The 16,458-nt window shown below is 44.3% G+C and overlaps 1 protein-coding gene across 2 annotated transcripts in view; it reads right to left on the bottom strand.

Annotated features, from left to right (window-relative positions):
* LOC111855935 (protein shisa-6) overlaps positions 1-16,458 on the bottom strand; it is a 39,331-nt gene extending 22,873 nt beyond the window's left edge. The window contains exons 1-5 of one of the 2 annotated variants that reach the window (XM_023835453.2): positions 16,329-16,458; positions 14,717-15,749; positions 9,068-9,225; positions 5,737-5,832; positions 4,436-4,504 (exon numbers count right to left, since the gene is read on the bottom strand). In XM_023835453.2, coding sequence (XP_023691221.1) covers positions 4,436-4,504; positions 5,737-5,832; positions 9,068-9,225; positions 14,717-15,261 — 868 coding nt within the window. In that variant the 5' untranslated portion in view covers positions 15,262-15,749; positions 16,329-16,458. Of the gene's footprint in view, positions 1-4,435; positions 4,505-5,736; positions 5,857-9,067; positions 9,226-14,716; positions 15,750-16,328 lie in introns of both variants that reach the window. The other variant, XM_023835452.2, reaches the window with a different exon arrangement.

Consider the following 16,458-nt stretch of genomic DNA (forward strand, 5'->3'; position numbering starts at 1 on the left):
AGCATGCACAGGAGCTTCCGTCTACCTCTGCGATTCACGGGGTACTTTTCAAATGGAGACACTTTGGACCACGTCATTGCGTTTGCTATTTGGCCAACAGCAACAATTCAACAGGATTAGAACCAGCACCGATACAGCAAGGGGTCATTACAGCCACTGGTGGAATGTAAATGTTTCGGAAACACTTTACCTGAGGGGGCAGAAGTAACTTAGTAACTCAGTTACTACTCAAGTACAAATCATGAACAAAGACAGTAGCTGCATAAAAACAATGAACCGTTATGATTGATTAATGATGAACTAATACTGGATCAATATATAACTAACACTTAGTTATTTAATACATTAAGTAAGAGTGTGTTACTACATTATTCCTGCCTCAAGTAAACTGTTACCCATTTTTAAAAATCTGGATGATCGATACTGTAGATTGAACAATTAAAATGTTTCTTTGTGATTCATTCATGCTTCAATCCCTATTATCTGTTTCTCTGACGCTGTCCTGCTATCTGCGGTAGCAGAAGAACCCGGAGCTGAAGGCTGGACATTTATGAATACAAAGGGATGACATTTACAAACGAACACTGACAGAAGTCCAGTTAAAAACAAAAACCTAAATATCCTATGAAAGGGTTAAAGAGCCAGGAAGCAAGAATATCCATTAAAATGGGGGAGCTGGATAAGCTGATTGGGTTTATAAAGTGGGACTGGTCAGAGAGACACAAAGCCATGCGGAATACTAATCAGGGTGTGGGGGAGTGTGATTTCTGAAGAGCAGAGTCGTGTGCACACACGCACACACACACACACACGCACATACACACACACACACACACACACACGGAGCGGTGAGTTTACCCTACCCAACAAGGTGATTGGAGGTCCCAGACAATCAGAGAAATGGCGAGAGATATTTACCCAGAGACATGGACAGTGAGGTCAGCATACTACATTCTCTGTTAATCATTTTTTTTTAAATTCAGCTGTTTCATAAGACTTTTTCTTGCAAAACTGCTTGTTATATTACCTAAGTTGAATTAGTAATCTAAGGATAATAATGTCTACTAAGACAAATGTAGGTCATTAAGCGTCTCACACAGCAATTTAAACACCAATGTAGCATTAAACATGCATGATGAAGGAGTTTAAACGTATTAATAGTTATTATTTAGCTATGCCAACATTTTGTACACCTAGTGACTGAAAACACGCAAATGCAGTGGAGTGACAATGAAGCCTTGCTGCTTAGTGAGAAACAGTCCTTGGATGGGTAGCTACGAGGGCCTCAGCGAGAGGACATGTAGTTTAATTTAGAAAACACCACAGGTATGTTCATTTGCATTTGAAGAGCAGTAGTTATTATGCTTTACCAGCTTTTGTAACCTGGCAACTTATAAAATGTTAAGCCTTGGTGAGAAAAATAACACAGGGAAATTATAACACATTTCAAACACCTGGCCCATAATACGGTTATTGTACAAAATCATTGTATAAAATTACAGTGACGCAGTAACTTAAAGCAGTCACCATGATGCATTAATTATACCTTCATAATGCATAATAATGGCCAGTATAAGCCGTTATAATGCCTTATGAAGATGTGCATAGTGCATTATTGATGAGAGCTTCATAGAACATTCATAATGCATAATAAACATGAATATTATGTGTTATGCCTTTGTATGAATAGTTATAACTGTGTATATAATACTTTATGAATGCATTATACTGCATTATAAAGGTATCTATAATGCATCATGCATGGGTGCTTTAAGTTAAGTGTTACCAAAATGGCTATTTAAATTTGGTTAACATTTTTTTTTTGCATTAGCCTTCTTCGGATTGGGATGATATAATTTATGGTGAATACTGCTGGATTATGTTTCTTTGGAGGCTGTAACTGGTATATAATATCTTCTGATGTCTCCGCTTTAGATAGCACTTCATGGGCAATATCATTTACATATTCAATTATTTTCAAAGGGAAAATTAAACCTCAGTAGTAACCTGCAAACTACACAGCCCTCACTCAAAATGATCATGCTGAATATCTATTTGCAAAATTGACTCAAATCACAGAAAGTGTTTGTAAGCACAAGATTATGTATAATCTATAATGTAAAGCACTTTGAGACAATGTAGTGTTGTGAATATGTGCTATACAAACAAAATTGAATTGAAGTGATTTATGCAGATACAATATAATACTCCATTCTATATCAAGTCTTCTACAGTTTTAAGGATGGAAAACGACACACGTAGCTCTTACTCAAAATTAATAATATATTTGCTTGAGAAGGGTCTTAACATATAGTGGGTCTGAGGGCCATTTCTGCAGCGAAGGAGACACCCCCTGCTATATCATTCAAGTCACAGTAATAAATGTCAAGAGTAATTTGGAAAAATACCCCAGAGTGATTTACTGCCACGCAGTGTAGTCTGCCGTTCATCGGACTGACTTGTGGAGCCCATTATATCTCCCACCAAGAGAGACAGAAGGTCTGTAGACTTCCCTGCCCACCTCTAAAGTCATCCGATTCCCAAACATCAACCAACATGCAGTCCCCGCCCATCTCTACGGTCAGCCAATCTCCTCACATCAACCAACATGCAGTCCCCGCCCATCTCTACGGTCAGCCAATCTCCTCACATCGACCAAAATGCAGTCCCCGCCCATCTCTACGGTCAGCCAATCTCCTCACATCAACCAAAATGCAGTCCCCGCCCATCTCTACGGTCAGCCAATCTCCTCACATCAACCAAAATGCAGTCCCCGCCAATATCCATGGTCGGCCAATCTGCTCACATCTATTGATGATCTCCTGTGGCACCTGGCAACAGTCTACTGATCTCACTGCATGAATAATCAAGATTCCCCTTCAAACGGGCGGCTTCTTCGCATGCAGTAACCGCTGCCTCAAACAAGTGTGGGTCCGGCTGTCCATCTCTGGTGTGACACAGTGTGTATTACTGCCTCAGGCCATTAAACACATTCCATTCATCAATTCCAGTCTCCTAGGCTTTCATATAACTTCTCCCTGAGTTTGAGGTTCCACATTATGCATGCATGGATTCTGGGGACTTGGCTTTTACATATGATGGTGTCACTTTATTCCTTCCACCACAGGCCCTTATCAGCGTAAACAAATCCTGGAAACGATCTCAAGACTGACAAGGTTTCATTTCAGTAACCAGGAGGACAGAGGATTGTTCTGATCCGTCCATCCGTTCCTGCTAGTGTCAGAGGAAAGTGCGGGAGTTGCCCGGAACGGACAATTCATTTTTATTCAGAGGCCGGATGCATGGATCGCTGAGCCGACCCAGTAAGCGCAGACGGGTAGTGCCGAGATCTAAAACTGTTTACTGATGAAACCAGAAGTGTATTCCTGCACCGCTCGTCACAGGCGACCAAGCTTTCGTTTTTAGGTCAACATCGAGCCGCTCGATGCGAGCTGCAGAAGCGGCTGCCATTTCATGCACACGGACATACATGCATATATGTGCTTGTTTGTCCAGAGATCATCCAGTAGGATTTATCCACACTGAGATCTGGAAGCCACCTAGGTCTTACATTTAATAATATTTAGTAATATAACTAATGTAGGTAAAAGTCTGCATTTGCTTACTGTGCTGTTTGTGATTTTCTGCTTAGTGGATTTAAGGCTGCAGACACCAAACAATAACAGTAGGCAGTCTATGTCAGTGTGGTCGACCCCTGATAACTGTTGTGTCATGGAGGGTCGTCCAGGTGTTAAGGCCCCGTTTTTTCACAGCTTGCAGCTCTGTCACACCCCATGGCTGGAGACCTCAGCTCTGGTCACGGAGACTCACAGTCCAGCTGACCCCGAATGTCACCTTTCCGCAGCCGGTCAGTGCCACACAACAACTGATCCAGCTGAGCCAAGTTCCTAATGTTCTTTAGTTGCTATGAAATGGACCGAATAAATAATCCATCCGTTACAGTGTTTTAGTTACAAATTTTACACTGAACATTAGGTCTTATGCTGGTAGCTGGTTTTAGCAGGTCTTAGATGGTCATGTTCCAGCTCCTGCTGCTCTTTGATGATTTAGCTGGGTGGGTCACCAGTTGGTCATGCTGGTGTGGCCAGTCTATCCAGCTGGTGCATGCTGGTATGACCAGCTAAACCAGTTAGAATGACCATCATAAGCTGGTATGACCAGCTTAACCATCAAACCATCATGCGAAAACATACCTTAAGTTGGTCAACTATTATAAGTTGGTCAACCAGCTTAACCAACTTAAGCTGGTTTTTCAGCTGGGACTCCTCTTAAACCAGTTAGATGTTGGGTCACATACAAAACCAGCTGGATTCTGATTCTCCAGGCCCAGGGAGAGACCACACACTGCTCTCTGATACTGAGAGCTATGGGTCCGCCTGCCATCTACACAGCTGTGCGCGACAGGGATACTTACTGTATGCGAGAGGGATGTCCAGGTCTCCCGGCCAGCCCAGCTGACTGATCCCGTCGACGGAATGTTGTGCTGTGAACGGACATCGACAAGCCATTTAGCTGTGGATGCATATCGGTATCTGTAGCATCCTGTTGAACCTGAGCAACAAACAAACCCTGCTGCATGACACCTTCACCCCAAAACACACACATGCATGCATGCACACCCACACAGTACTGTGCAAAAGTCTTAGGCAGTCAAAGAAAATGATGCGTCAATGATCTTAATATAGGTATAGAACTATATTATTATGTCTGTAAAAGTGCGCTGTTTCGAATCCTCTCCAAAAGCCACCCAGTATTCGTAGGAACCCAGCAATACGCCACCACATTATTTAACTCGACCGTTAGTACAACTGTAAAACTAATTTAATTGATTGATTAAGTGAGCTGGTGGTGAAATTTTACGAATACATGGAATGACTGTGGTGTTCCTGAGGACAGGTTTGGAGACCGAAGCGACATTCATGTAGACATCAGTAACTTTTTGGAGAACGGAAGAAAGTCTTGTTAGTTTTTATTGTGTTACTATATGTTCAAGTGTTAAACTGTATTGTTTTCTGAGCAAAATGAAACTTACTACCTAGGTAAATAGCATAAAACATTTTCTTTGTCTGCCTAAGACCTTTGTACAGTACTTTATATGTTCCAGTGCATTAAAAGTTATCCAAATGTTTTTGGTTTCATGAAAAGTTAACTTGCTGTCCCCATTTGTCCCCGTTTGTCCCCGGTTGTCCCCATTTGTCCCCGGCTGTCCCCGTTTGTCCCCGGTTGTCCCCGTTTGTCCCCGGCTGTCCCCGTTTGTCCCCGGTTGTCCCCGGTTGTCCCCGGCTGTCCCCGGCTGTCCCCGTTTGTCCTTGGCTGTCCCCGTTTGTCCCCGGCTGTCCCCATTTGTCCCCGGCTGTCCCCGTTTTTCCCCGGTTGTCCCCGTTTGTCCCTGGCTGTCCCCGGCTGTCCCCGTTTGTCCCCGTTTGTCCCTGGCTGTCCCCGGCTGTCCCCGTTTGTCCCCAGTTGTCCCCGTTTGTCCCTGGCTGTCCCCGGCTGTCCCCGTTTGTCGCCGGTTGTCCCCGTTTGTCCCTGGCTGTCCCCGTTTGTCCCCGGTTGTCCCCGTTTGTCCCCGGCTGTCCGGCAAGCAGCTTAGGTGTAACAGTGAACTGAAGTCACTTAGACAGCCAAGAAAGACCAAGAATGAAAGGAGAGCAAAATGAAAAATCAATATGGCTGCCCGGTGCCCTCAGCCCACAAGGTCAGGAGGAACTTTACCTTTCAGAGGCGGCCGTGCCAAAGTCACGAACCCGGAGGAGATGAAGTTATGCAGATCTTGGCCTCCACTGCGGAAGTTCTCTTTCCCATAATGCCCTTGGGACAAGAGGGGGAAATAGCCTGCTTATGTCAGACCATTCATCATGACATATTTCCCAGGCCCCCTCCCTTCTGCACTAGTTGTCATTAATTTATTTATTTGCTCTGTAAGCTAATTTACGGTGCTGAGGTACAACAGGAGGATTATAACCATGTGTCCAAGCTGCTATCCTGGACAGGAAGATTAAATTGTTGCTTCATGCATGCAAAATTTTCACATCATTCTCATCAGAAATGAGAGAGTGTGAGTTCAGGCACCGAAGTCTGTTTCTCCACCATGAGATGCGTTTTATTCTGAGATGCAACCCCCCCCCCCCCATCTCACACTTCACACAATTCCCCACAATCTAATAAAAGTTATTTTGACATTGTAGGGACCATTGTTCAAGTCGCCACAAAGATCTGTGAATGAAATCAAAAAACTAAAAATGCCAAAAGTGTCTTATTCTGTTTGGTTACTTATGGATAAGGTTAGGGCTGGGTAGGGGTTAAGGTCGTCATGCTGGGATTAGAGTTTCCCCCATAGACATGCATGGAGAGTCCCCACAAAGATATAATTACAAACCTGTGTGTGTGTGTGGATAAGTGGTTCAATGAGTATCTGAATCCCCTCTTTCCCCCGATATAACGGGAGGAAAACCGATTCAGCCACCAGTAAACTGTGTGGGACTGAGCTTCAACGGCAGGATTACTGAGGCGTGCTCGGCGGAGAGGACCGTTAGCTCGGCGGAGAGGACCTGGCACTCGCGGGCACCGTTAGCTCAGAACTGAAACGATATGCGGCGGCCATTAAGATTTTATTGAGACAAATTGGCATCCAAAATTGCAGCTGTGCGTCAGAGGTCAGCAGCGACAGCTCCGGGGGGAGACCAGTAAGCGACAGCTCCGGGGGGAGACCAGTAAGCGACAGCTCCGGGGGGAGACCAGTAAGCGACAGCTCCGGGGGGAGACCAGTAAGCGACAGCTCTGGGGGGAGACCAGTAAGCGACAGCTCTGGGGGGAGACCAGTAAGCGACAGCTCCGGGGGGAGACCAGTAAGCGACAGCTCCGGGGGGAGACCAGTAAGCGACAGCTCCGGGGGAGGACCAGTAAGCGACAGCTCTGGGGGAGGACCAGTAAGCGACAGCTCCGGGGGAGGACCAGTAAGCGACAGCTCTGGGGGGAGACCAGTAAGCGACAGCTCCGGGGGGAGACCAGTAAGCGACAGCTCTGGGGGAGGACCAGTAAGCGACAGCTCTGGGGGAGGACCAGTAAGTGACAGCTCCGGGAGGAGACCAGTAAGCGACAGCGCACATGGTTTAACGAGCTTCTAAAAGGTAAGCTTTCGGGGCAGAGGGCTACGTCCGCCTCCAGCTCAGAGGCACAAAGGTGAAACATCATGGCCGTGTGTCATTTTGCACCTTTCCTTCACAGTGGTGAAGGCAGAGGGTGACGCATCCTTCAGTAACGAAGAAATGAATGAACTATGATCCAAACAGCCTCAGCTAGCAATTTAGAAGTAAGGAAGGAAATGCCAAGCAGATTGTGTAAAAACATTGGGGTAGGGGGCGGTCTTTGGTGTTCTAGGTGAATCAGTCCTGGCCTAGAACTGCAGTGGCACATGGCAGACACAGCAGGAACACTGACCCCGGGCCGCGACCCAACATTCCCTGCAGGGAAGCGACCAATAAACGGCCCGACCACTGAGATCTGTTCCCTCTCTCCCTCCGCCGTCATCTGTTTGCTTGGAAGCTGCTTTTATCTGCACAACATAATTTTGTGCCTAATTGTTTATACCTAATTACTATTTAAAAGTTTAAAAGGAGACTTATTTAAGGGTTAGGGAGCATTTTCCCTCCCGGAAACGACAGCAGATACCATAATTGTCCAAATATCTTGAGCATCATACTTATTGTTGGCCAGTTTTGGGGAAGTTACTCGCAAAAGTAATCCGGTACAGACAGACGTGGAAAGTTCAGCTCCAGAACGTCCAATCTGGACCAAAAATCCAGACCAAGGTTTTGTTTCAACTAACCAGTTTAGCATAAAGTGTTACAGTCACGTTGGTTGAAACAAAACTTTGGTCTGGATTCGTACTTTCTGGACCTGAACTTTCCACCTCTGTCTGTAACGCATAACTTTTGTGAGCAACTTCCCCAACACTGTCGTTCGCTCATCCTGGCCCGGTGAATGCAGAGTGAATAAATGCTGACTGGTTCTGGGTGGGGTGCTAGTGTATCCATTGCACAGAAATATTTTTATAAGGTCAAGGTGAAAAATACGCAATTCAACACTAATCATAAGCCTGCCGGTTATTATTATAGTTATTATTAGCATCAAAAAGTCCTGCTCTCCAGCTCCACCAGCAATATGCCAAGAGCATGTTCTGGTTAGCAGAGCATAATACTACTGATTTTATCTCGCTCGTTTAAGCAAAATGGTTAAGTTCTGCGCTGCAGTGGACGCGCCCTCCTGGGGTGACGACTCTGCCCCCCCCGGCAGCCCTGAACAGGTGCCACGCGAATCTGGGACGTGATACTGGGGCATCTGACAGACGATCTCATCCCCAGGAGCAGGAAACTGGAGACCGTTAAAAAGGAGGGGCGGGGGGGAGGAGCTGAGTGCTGCTATGGAGGTTTTAATTTGCATCTCAATTTAATCCAAAAGCGTGAGATCTTGGGGGACCCAGCAGGAGGAGGAGGAGGAGGCGTCCGCTCCAGCGGCTGCTCGTATGACTTCGCGCTGGCAAAGCAAAAAGCCCGGTTCGCCATAATGTGTTTCTGGGCTGTTGGAGGAAACCAGGGGAACCCAGAGGAAACCCCACGACGACACGGGGAGAACATGCCACCTTCGAACTGGGCCTGAGCAGAGACCCAGAAGTGTGCAGTGACAGTGTTAACCACTGCAGCACTGTCGGCATATTATTATTATCACTGTTATTGTTATAATACTAGTATTATTATTAGGTCATCTACTGTCTTGGTCTTCAGGCCTGCCAGTGTCCTGGGAAACTGAGAAACTGTTTATGGTAGGGATTCAACTAACCACTGCTATGGTTACTCCTGGACATCTCTGTAGGCACACGGGTGCTGACCTGCTGACTGTGAGGGACACGTTTCCCAGTTCCCAAGTTGGCATGAGGTGCAGACTTGCTGACTGTCAGCACCACTGTAGCCCTTGTCCATTCAGGTTTCGCCATGACCTCACAGTCTGACTCAGTGGAGACAGCGGGGTTGAGTCCCCACACACTCACCATGGTTGGATTTCACAGCGTGTACAGGGGTGTAGTGGTTCTTCGAGGTCCGGACGGGTGTGTTTTCTTTGGGTGAACCATTCATTGTTGCGATGTTTTCATGATCGTACTGAGATATGGGAACGGGTCCCTGTTGCCTCAAAATATCTGCCAGGGCTCTGAAAAGAAAGAAAATTACAGCAACACCGAGTATAACATGCAGCGAATGATAAATCTTAATCAAAGTTTAATCAAATCCTCAGGCTCCTCATTCCTGTGGTTCTTGATAATACTTGCGTTTATATTTTCATAAACTCTTAAACTGGATACTGTTACATTCCGTCGCTTCACACCTGACCGTGCAAGAAAGCGTACAGTAAGGAGTGAGTGTGCACCACACTCTTTCTGCAGATATGAAGAGTTCAGCATTTGCGGATTAAGAAAATCCATCATCTCCGCAGTCTAGATTTCACATTAAAACAGTTCGTCGAATGCCAACCAAGAACAGCGGCTCTGCTTTTCCATCCAAGTCTCTTTCTAACCTTGCATCTTAATTACCAAGACAGGCAGCAATCATCGAGGTTTTACCTTACAGCAGGGAGAGCGTCTTAACTATGTCAATGTCAACCTGTTAAAACCACCAGGCAGTGCACCTTGTCCCCAAACCACATGTGACATTGGGATGGTGTATTTTTAGCCCTCCGTACCCATGGTGGGCATGTTTTTTTTTTTTTTCCCCTATATCTTGTCCACAGACAGAAGTGACCTGATTTCCGATGGCCCAGTTGCCCGCTACATCTTCCGCGCTGAGTGTGCTTGCAGACACCTTCATGGTTCCTGCAGCTGAAGGGTTTATGGGTTTTTACGAACTTTAATCCCCTCCCCCCCCCCAGCCCCCTACAAACACACGTCAGCACTTACTCTTTCGTATCTCCAAGCATGTGCGCAGCCCTCTGTAAGAGGTAACTGAGTCTGTATACCTCTACGTCACGCATGTATATCACACATAACCACCAGCCATTATGCTTTTATGATCATTTTGCGTTTTATTCTGGCTCCTCCCACACATATTGTACGTCAAATCAGAATTATTTACGGATTTAAAAAAGAATCTGCTGCCTCGATGCCTGCGTGCATTTTAATAATCAGATTCAAAAATGGAAAAACAGACAAAATTTTGTCATTTTAGATGCTGTTTATCGTGTAATAAAGTTACACCAAATTATGCTCAAACACATTAGCGTTTCACTTACTGTGTGAATATCATTAGCCGGCAGTTTTACGTACAATTTCTTGTTCATCACCGTCTTTATTTAGTTTTGTGCTTTACGAAGAATAACAATACATGATATGTCATTATTTATAATATATATATATTATTAACATCATTAGGCAAGGAGTAAGTTATCCATATAAGATGGCAACCACATTGTCTGATGACGTGCAAAGTTATTTTGAGAGGATGAATCCCCTTTAACAGCAAAATCTTAATGAGTGAACCTCTGCAACAAGTCTATTGTGATACTAGTATTTGCTTCTTTGTTTGTTCGCCTTCTTGTTTATCAATATATTCAAATTCAAATGTATTCAAATATTTAATAATATTTAAGTTTAATGCCTCAGTTTAAAATATGGCCCAGCTGTCATAGTGAACTATTTAGTGTGATATGAAACAGAAGCTTTTTATGCACTGAGAGACGTAGGTGAGACAACATGCATGTCCATGAGAAATAGAATCATCCAACGAAGTAACATGATCAAGCTTCAGACATGAGTTCAGACAAATTGTGAACATCGCTGCAATGTGTATCGGGATTCCTGTAGGACTGCATTATATGTCAGTGAATCGCAATTGTCTTGATTCAGGGAACAGTGAAATGCAAACACAATGCCATTCTACTGCGAAATCTTAATTTTTGTTACCATGACTGACATTTCTGGGGGAACAGAATGTTCACATGGAAGATCAAAACAAATTCCTTAGTCTGGGAGCATAATTCATACTAAAAACCTGTAGTTGCCTTTTTTTAACTTCCTAAAGCTGTCTAGTTATAATTTGTTTTTTTGTTTTTGGCATCACAGGCAAAGCAAATGCAGCAGCTGGTGTCAGAGCACATCGATTCAGTTTGAGTTCTGATTGTTCTAAACATCCACTGACAGGTTTCTGTTGATTCGGAATAACAGGAGAAACGGTTCAGTATCGGTGTAGCCAGCAGCCTGGGTATCTGAGTGGATCCAAGCAGATTCAGGTCCATGTATCACAGGTTGGCAAACCTGAGGGCTGAGTGCTCAGTAAACAAACCGCTCAGGCATGAGATCTTTGCCCCTGGGCTGTAACCTGTTGGGGGGGGGGGGGGCAATCCTGGCTTGGTAGGCAGAGATTTACTCAAAATAACCTAAAGCCAATTTAATTACTTTTAAGACAAATGACAAAGGGCAAAGTTACACATAATTTTGTAAGGCAAAACTATTTGATATAGTCAATTAGGACAATATTTTGGGGATTTTTGGAAATATGAATTAGCTGTTTTAACAGAAACGTATGTTTTTCAGATCCTGGCTTCATTACATTTACAGTTACAGCATTTGGCAGATGCCCTTAGTCAGAGTAACTTACATAAGAGTTTGGACGTCTCATTATTCAAAATACAGTTAAGCCACATAACTGCTTTTAAGACAAATGATAAGAAAGCAGAATTATAAATGGATTTTCTAATGTAAAGCAATTTGATATAATTAATTAGGAGAATATTGTATAGTTGGGAAATTTGTATTAATCGTTTTAGTAGAAATGTACATTTCACTACTAACAAACTGCATCCATGTTTATTGCTGAAACACTCAGAAATACTACTAAATTATGATCACCTGTGAGGTGCTCAGATCATCTAGAACCCCTTTATGGCTCATTGGAATGCATTGCCATGACCTTCTAACATGGACTCTGACTTCTGAGTACGGAGAACCTCAAATGGCAAATAAAAGCTGTTAGCTAAAGTCAGCCTAATTCTGTACTAGTGCTCTCTGGGACTCACTGAGATTTTGTCAGCTTTAAGCTCTTCGTGTTTATGAAGAAGCAGGCTGTGTGCGCTTTTTGATTAGTAGCTGAATGGAGTCTTTATACCCATTCAGTGGAGAACAGCAGGTACAATGATTTTGTTTAAGCCCCTGAAAAAAATACCATTAACCTTTAACGGTTCCCTTCACAGCCTCTATTCAAGCTGCACTTTAGATACTGGCAAAATTCACAATAGAAAGTAGACGTCTACACATCACAAACACGACTGTACTTGTGTACCCGCAAACGCAACAATAAAAATGCATCCAAGATACATTCTTAGATGTCTTTTTACCAGACAGAAGCTGAGCCCGGATTAAGATGTACAGGCAACGTCCTTCTTTGAAAGGCAAAGACTCCATTCAGGTCAAGTGCTTGAAATAAGAGCAACTTATCAATATTTAAACAAAGACAAATAGCACTGATGCCCAGCCCAGCTCCTGGAGATTCAATGCAGTGTCAATTCAATGCATTCAAATTATTTGACCACTGATTTATCCTATGAAAGGACTAATGAGATACTTTTCAAATCCTTGGGTTTGAAAAAGGATTAACAGACATAATAGTACCATTTATTTCCACATATGTTGACTCAGTGGCTCGACTGATTGGCAGAGGTGACACCTAGAAAAAAACGCAGTCTAGAGCTGATGATGTCTAGCTTGCATGACAGGTCACGGGATCGCTGATGATCACTGATCTAAATCCAATCAAACCGCAGAGTGATTATTCATCTTGTGGGCCGCCTGCTGTCTTTGGTAGAGGGAGCTGGACAGGCTCTTTCCAAATGGTCTTGGGTGGAATGTGCCGGAGGTGTACCTAGGAATTCTGGGTCCCCTGACAAAATGACACCTTGGACCCCTTCATGGCAAATTTTATATATAATTTAATGCTTTCAGAGGCCCCTGACATGTGCTGCCCCCCCCTGAACCTGCCCCCTGGAAGGTGCCTTTATATTCTGTCCCCATTGATACAGTCGTCTGGCAGGAACTTTTAGTTGAACCAAATGCTGCGGATTCTACGTTTTTATCCAGATGGATTTTTCCACTGAAGATACCAGCTTAAAAATGAGCGAGTCGATTCAGGTCAAACTGTTTGCTTAAGGAAGCTGCAAGTGAGACATTTCTCAGGGAACGCAAGTGGAGGTCCTCAACTGAATGATAGTGAGGTGCTTTAATCACAGCCAATGTCCAGCAGTAGCAGTCAGAGGCAGACATTCCAGGTCCAGAAAGTGAAAATCCAAACCAGGATTTTGTTTCAACCAACCAGTTGAGTACTCTGTGACTGTGACTCTTTATACTCAACTGGTTGGTTGAAACAAAATCCTGGTTTGGATTTTTACTTTCTGGACCTGGAATGTGCACTTCTGGTAGCAGTGGATGGATACAGCATCATGGTGTCGATGAGGGTATGATGCACTTGCTTGTCATAATTCCACATGAAGTCCTAACCCACACCTGTTCAGCAGATATCTAAGCAGGGGAAAGTGAAGTTTATCACTTGATAGCTACAGAGAGAGATGACAAAGTGGTAATCACACAGCTCTGAGTGGCTGCCAAGGATTTTAATTGAATGGCTCATGCGGTGGGTCACACTGGGTCTGCAAATTACACACAAAAAAAAACCAGCCAACTAATTTCTGACAGAGCAGTGATGAGACACAGGAAACCAAACTACAGAATCAGACACTGGGTCACAACGCAATTTCACACCCCCAGAACTGCAGCCTTGCCATCCAAAAGATGCTGAGTGCACTGAACTGGCTGCTAGAGCCCTTCATGCGTCGACGTGAAATTCCAAAACGCCTGTCGATTCCAGCATGCTTAAGGAGAGTGGACAGATTATGAATGATCATCCGTACGCCTGCCTTTATCCAAGGAGAATGTTAATGATCTGAGTTTCACGCAGAGGCGATTCTAGAGACTCTGAGCGCCTTAGGCACAAAAACTCCATGGGGCCCCCAACGGGCCCTCCCCGAAATCTATTACCATTATTTTAGCATGAAGTCTATATTAATAATAACAAAGAGGATTGAATAAACACAAGTCCTTTATTTTCACTTTTGTGAGAAACAATATAAAGCATATTTGTCGTTGCAATGTGCTATGTAATCAGCCGCCCTCGGGGGCCCCCTACCAGCTCGGGGCCCCAGGCCGTTGCCTTGTTGCAACACCTGTGGTTTTACATCACACACACACTTCATGTTTGACTGTTACCAATAACTATAAATCTAAGGCAGGGGCGTAGCAACCGGGGGGGGAGCTGTAACCCCCAATATTTAATTTTCCCGTCCTTAGAAAAAACAGACCTTTGCATTCACATAAGCATATTATTAAATGAAATTAAATTATTTGCATATATGTCTTTATGCTTGGTTTTAAGTAGCAGTAGCTACAGTTTAAAAAAAAGGTTCTCAAACATTTCGTCCTGTTAACTTCTGAAATATGAATGATTAAAGTTTGTCTGTGTAAAATGAATTTTAAAATTACAGATATCTTGTCATATACCTGTTGCATGTAACCGAGCTCGCGGGGAATGGTTGTGCGCACTACACGGGGTATTACGGTGTGCTTATTTTGTAAAAAGATAGTATGAGGGACACGTTTTCTTACCTGTGGACGTTCATTTCCTGAGGGGGTTTGGTTGCTTTGTCATACGCAACTTTCGCTGAAACTCCGAGGATTATAATAAAGGCTATTACACCGCAGGTGATATAGACCGTTGTGTTCGTCCGATCCAGATTCGGATCATAGGTCTCACCTGTCGGTACAGGCGAAGGGGGCTGGGTTTTGATCCAATCCGGCGTATTGTAATTCGTGCAGGACTTTTGATCTAAGCGCTTTCCTTTAAATTGACAACAGAAGCGAAGGAAACAGCTACCGCAGCAGTAGCGATGGTCCGTGTTGTTGCACTCGAACTCCTTGTCGTACTGTCCGCTCACGTCGTAGTAGCCCATGCAGGCGTCGTGGCTCAAGGTGGCCGGCGGCTGCACCTGCGTCACCCTCCGGCTGCCTATCGTGGGCACAGCGGTGCTGTTCACCTCCTTCACCTTCTGCGTTCGCTTCGGGGGACCCTTGTTTTTCTTGTTCATAGCAGCGCACAATACATTCAATGGATCCAGATATATTAAAAGGAGCACGAGGTGTTGTATCCCCATGACTGGAGATTTTTATAAGCGGCCGGTGCAGTTTTTTTTTCTATTCTAATATGTACGTGTATGTATATATATATATATATTTCTCTTTTTTCAAAGGAAAAACTACAGGATCTTCTCTCTGGTGGTTGTAAACCTGACAGCCGCGTGTCGTGCCTTAATGCCCGATGCCGCCCTCCGAGTGTCCTCTATCGGGAGTGCCATACTCTGCAGGAGGGAAGGCTTCTTAAAATGATGAAGTTCGCCTATAAAGGATGTCAGTCGCCTCTCATCCTCCCGTTAAGCCATGTTCGGTGATCGCAGGAGTACTTCGGTACAGCTGGCGCTCTTATGCTCTTTAACATTCAGGTTGCGTAAATTCAGCTTTGAAAAAGCGCACGTGAAACATAAAGAATGGGCGCTTTTAGGACTCCGCCTTAGGATTCTGGGTTTAGCTTTCGGCAAAGCTCCGGGTAAAATGAGATCTGAACTGTCTTCGTTTCAAAGTTGTCCTGCCGAGAGGGGAAATGCGTGTAAATACGAAATATGCATCATAAGTCGAACTTAACGCATTATGAGAGAAAAGATGAGAAAATCATATAACCAAAAACTGAAAATTCGAGAGGTGCATCACTATGGATTTCAAAGCTTTGCTTTAATTTTCAATACCTGTATTTTTCAGTGTTACAGATCACTTAGGAGATCACTTTCTGGTAGCCCAGAGAAGCGCCTTTCATAGGTGACTTTCCACATTTCAGCACCACGGACAGCGATCTCACTAAATATGCTTCTTTTCTATTCAACTAACGAGGCACATTTAAAAAAACCGCACACCGCGCATAAAACGTATAAAGTAATCAGCGCTCGCAAGTCTGGTAAAATGGTAATTCTGTCAGTCATATAAGAATATAACGAACTATCTTTTTTTGTAGTTGACATCTATAGTCTCCCCACGACCCTGTCCAGGATAAGCAGTTGGAAGATCGATGGGTGATATTTGTAGGCTTCCTATCTAAAACACAAAAAGAACAGGCTACATTAACTCTTTAAGGAAAAGACGCGTGAAACAAACAGCTAAAGTGCTATCTTACCTCGTAGACGTAGCCACCGATGCCTCCTTACACTGCGGGACGCTCGGGCACTGGCACCGAAACGGCGATGCTTGGTGTTCGGGGCCAGATCCAGCTGAGGTCCGCCCCCATCGATCGCTTCTGCGGCTCC

This window comes from Paramormyrops kingsleyae, chromosome 22, assembly GCF_048594095.1.
Source record: "Paramormyrops kingsleyae isolate MSU_618 chromosome 22, PKINGS_0.4, whole genome shotgun sequence".
Lineage (NCBI taxonomy): Eukaryota > Metazoa > Chordata > Actinopteri > Osteoglossiformes > Mormyridae > Paramormyrops > Paramormyrops kingsleyae.